This window comes from Calidris pugnax, unplaced genomic scaffold (genome assembly GCF_001431845.1).
Source record: "Calidris pugnax isolate Ruff unplaced genomic scaffold, ASM143184v1 scaffold28, whole genome shotgun sequence".
NCBI lineage: Eukaryota > Metazoa > Chordata > Aves > Charadriiformes > Scolopacidae > Calidris > Calidris pugnax.
Window position 1 is genome coordinate 16,294,801 of NW_015090842.1, and position 1,270 is coordinate 16,296,070.

General features: G+C 52.1%; 1 protein-coding gene across 2 annotated transcripts in view; it reads right to left on the minus strand.

The window, feature by feature from the left end:
• The window catches only part of SALL1 (spalt-like transcription factor 1), a 32,287-nt gene that overhangs the window by 14,635 nt on the left and 16,382 nt on the right, over positions 1–1,270 (minus strand). For both annotated transcript variants that reach the window (XM_014942174.1, XM_014942175.1), the window contains one exon: positions 503–595. In XM_014942174.1, the coding sequence (XP_014797660.1) occupies positions 503–578 (76 nt within the window). In that variant the 5' untranslated portion in view covers positions 579–595. The remainder of the gene's footprint in view (positions 1–502; positions 596–1,270) is intronic.

Genomic DNA, 1,270 nt, shown 5'->3' on the forward strand with positions numbered 1-1,270 from the left:
AAAGTGGGTGCCCGGGGGGGGTTTTCCGCCCCTTTCGGGGGGAACGGCGCGGGCAGCGTGTGTGGCCGGTCGGGGCATCCGTCCCACGGGGCCGCAGGATCAGCCGCCCCGCGGCAGCCCCACTTTGTTCCCCAGCTCCGCGGGGCGCGGAGAAAGGAGCGGGGGGCGCGGATCCATCTCCCGCGGGCTCGGGATGCCAGACCGCCCCGCGGGGGGAGGGCGGAGGGAAAACATCAAAAAAACGGAAAGAGTTTGGAGTTTCGTTAAGAAACAGGCGAAACAAAACGCTGAGGGTTTTTTAAAAAAAAAAAAAAATTAAATAAAATAAAAGCGAAGAACTTGGACCGAAAGCCCAGAAGAAACCCCTCCGCACGGAACTCCGGGAGATCCTGCTGTCCCGCTCCGCTGCCCGGCGCGGTCCCGTCTTCCCCGCAAGGTAAGTTGATCTATTTTTGTGTGTGTTTGTGTTAAAATGTGTGCGAGGGAGAGGAGAAGAACTCACCATTTCGCTGGGATAACAAGGCCAGATCGGGGTCGGATTGGAAATGCTGAGGCTTCGCCTGCTTCCTCCGCGACATGCTGGCTCAAACATCAGCTGGGGCAGAATAAAAAATTACTAAAAAAAAATCTTCTCAAAATTACGGAAATCGGGCCGCCCCCCCCCCAGCCTCCCCAATCCTCCGCGCACCGCGCATGTGTCCTGCTATAATTATGATTATCAATAATGCATTGCGATTAATCATAGAGGGGCTCTTTGAAAGGCGATTGGCACATGGCCAGCTCTATTCAAACCAGCTCGCCTTAATCAATTAGGCGCTGATTTGCTGGAGCCCCTTGTCTCTCCGCCGCTCCCACCCAATGAGTCGATCCCTGTGGCGGGAGAAGGGGCTGGATTTCCCCAAAGCTGTTTGGATACAGTTTAACCCTCTTAGCAACCAGCTGGGGCTGCACCGCGCCATCCCGGTTACTATAGGAATGTGTCTCCCCTCGCCCCTTCCTCCAGCCCCGACGGGCTCCCCGCGCCTCCCTCCCTCCCTTTTTTTACGCTGCGTTTCACTTTTTTTTTCCTCCTTTTTTTTTTCCTCCTTTTTTTTTCCCTCCTTTTTTTTTTTCCTCTTTTTTTTTTTCTCCTTTTTTTTTCCTCCTTTGTTTTTTTCCTCCTTTGTTTTTTCCTCGTTTTTTTTTCTCCTTTTTTTCCTCCTTTTTCTCCTCCTTTTTTTTCTCCTCCTTTTTTTTCTCCTCCTTTTTTTCTCCTCCTTTTTTTCTCCTG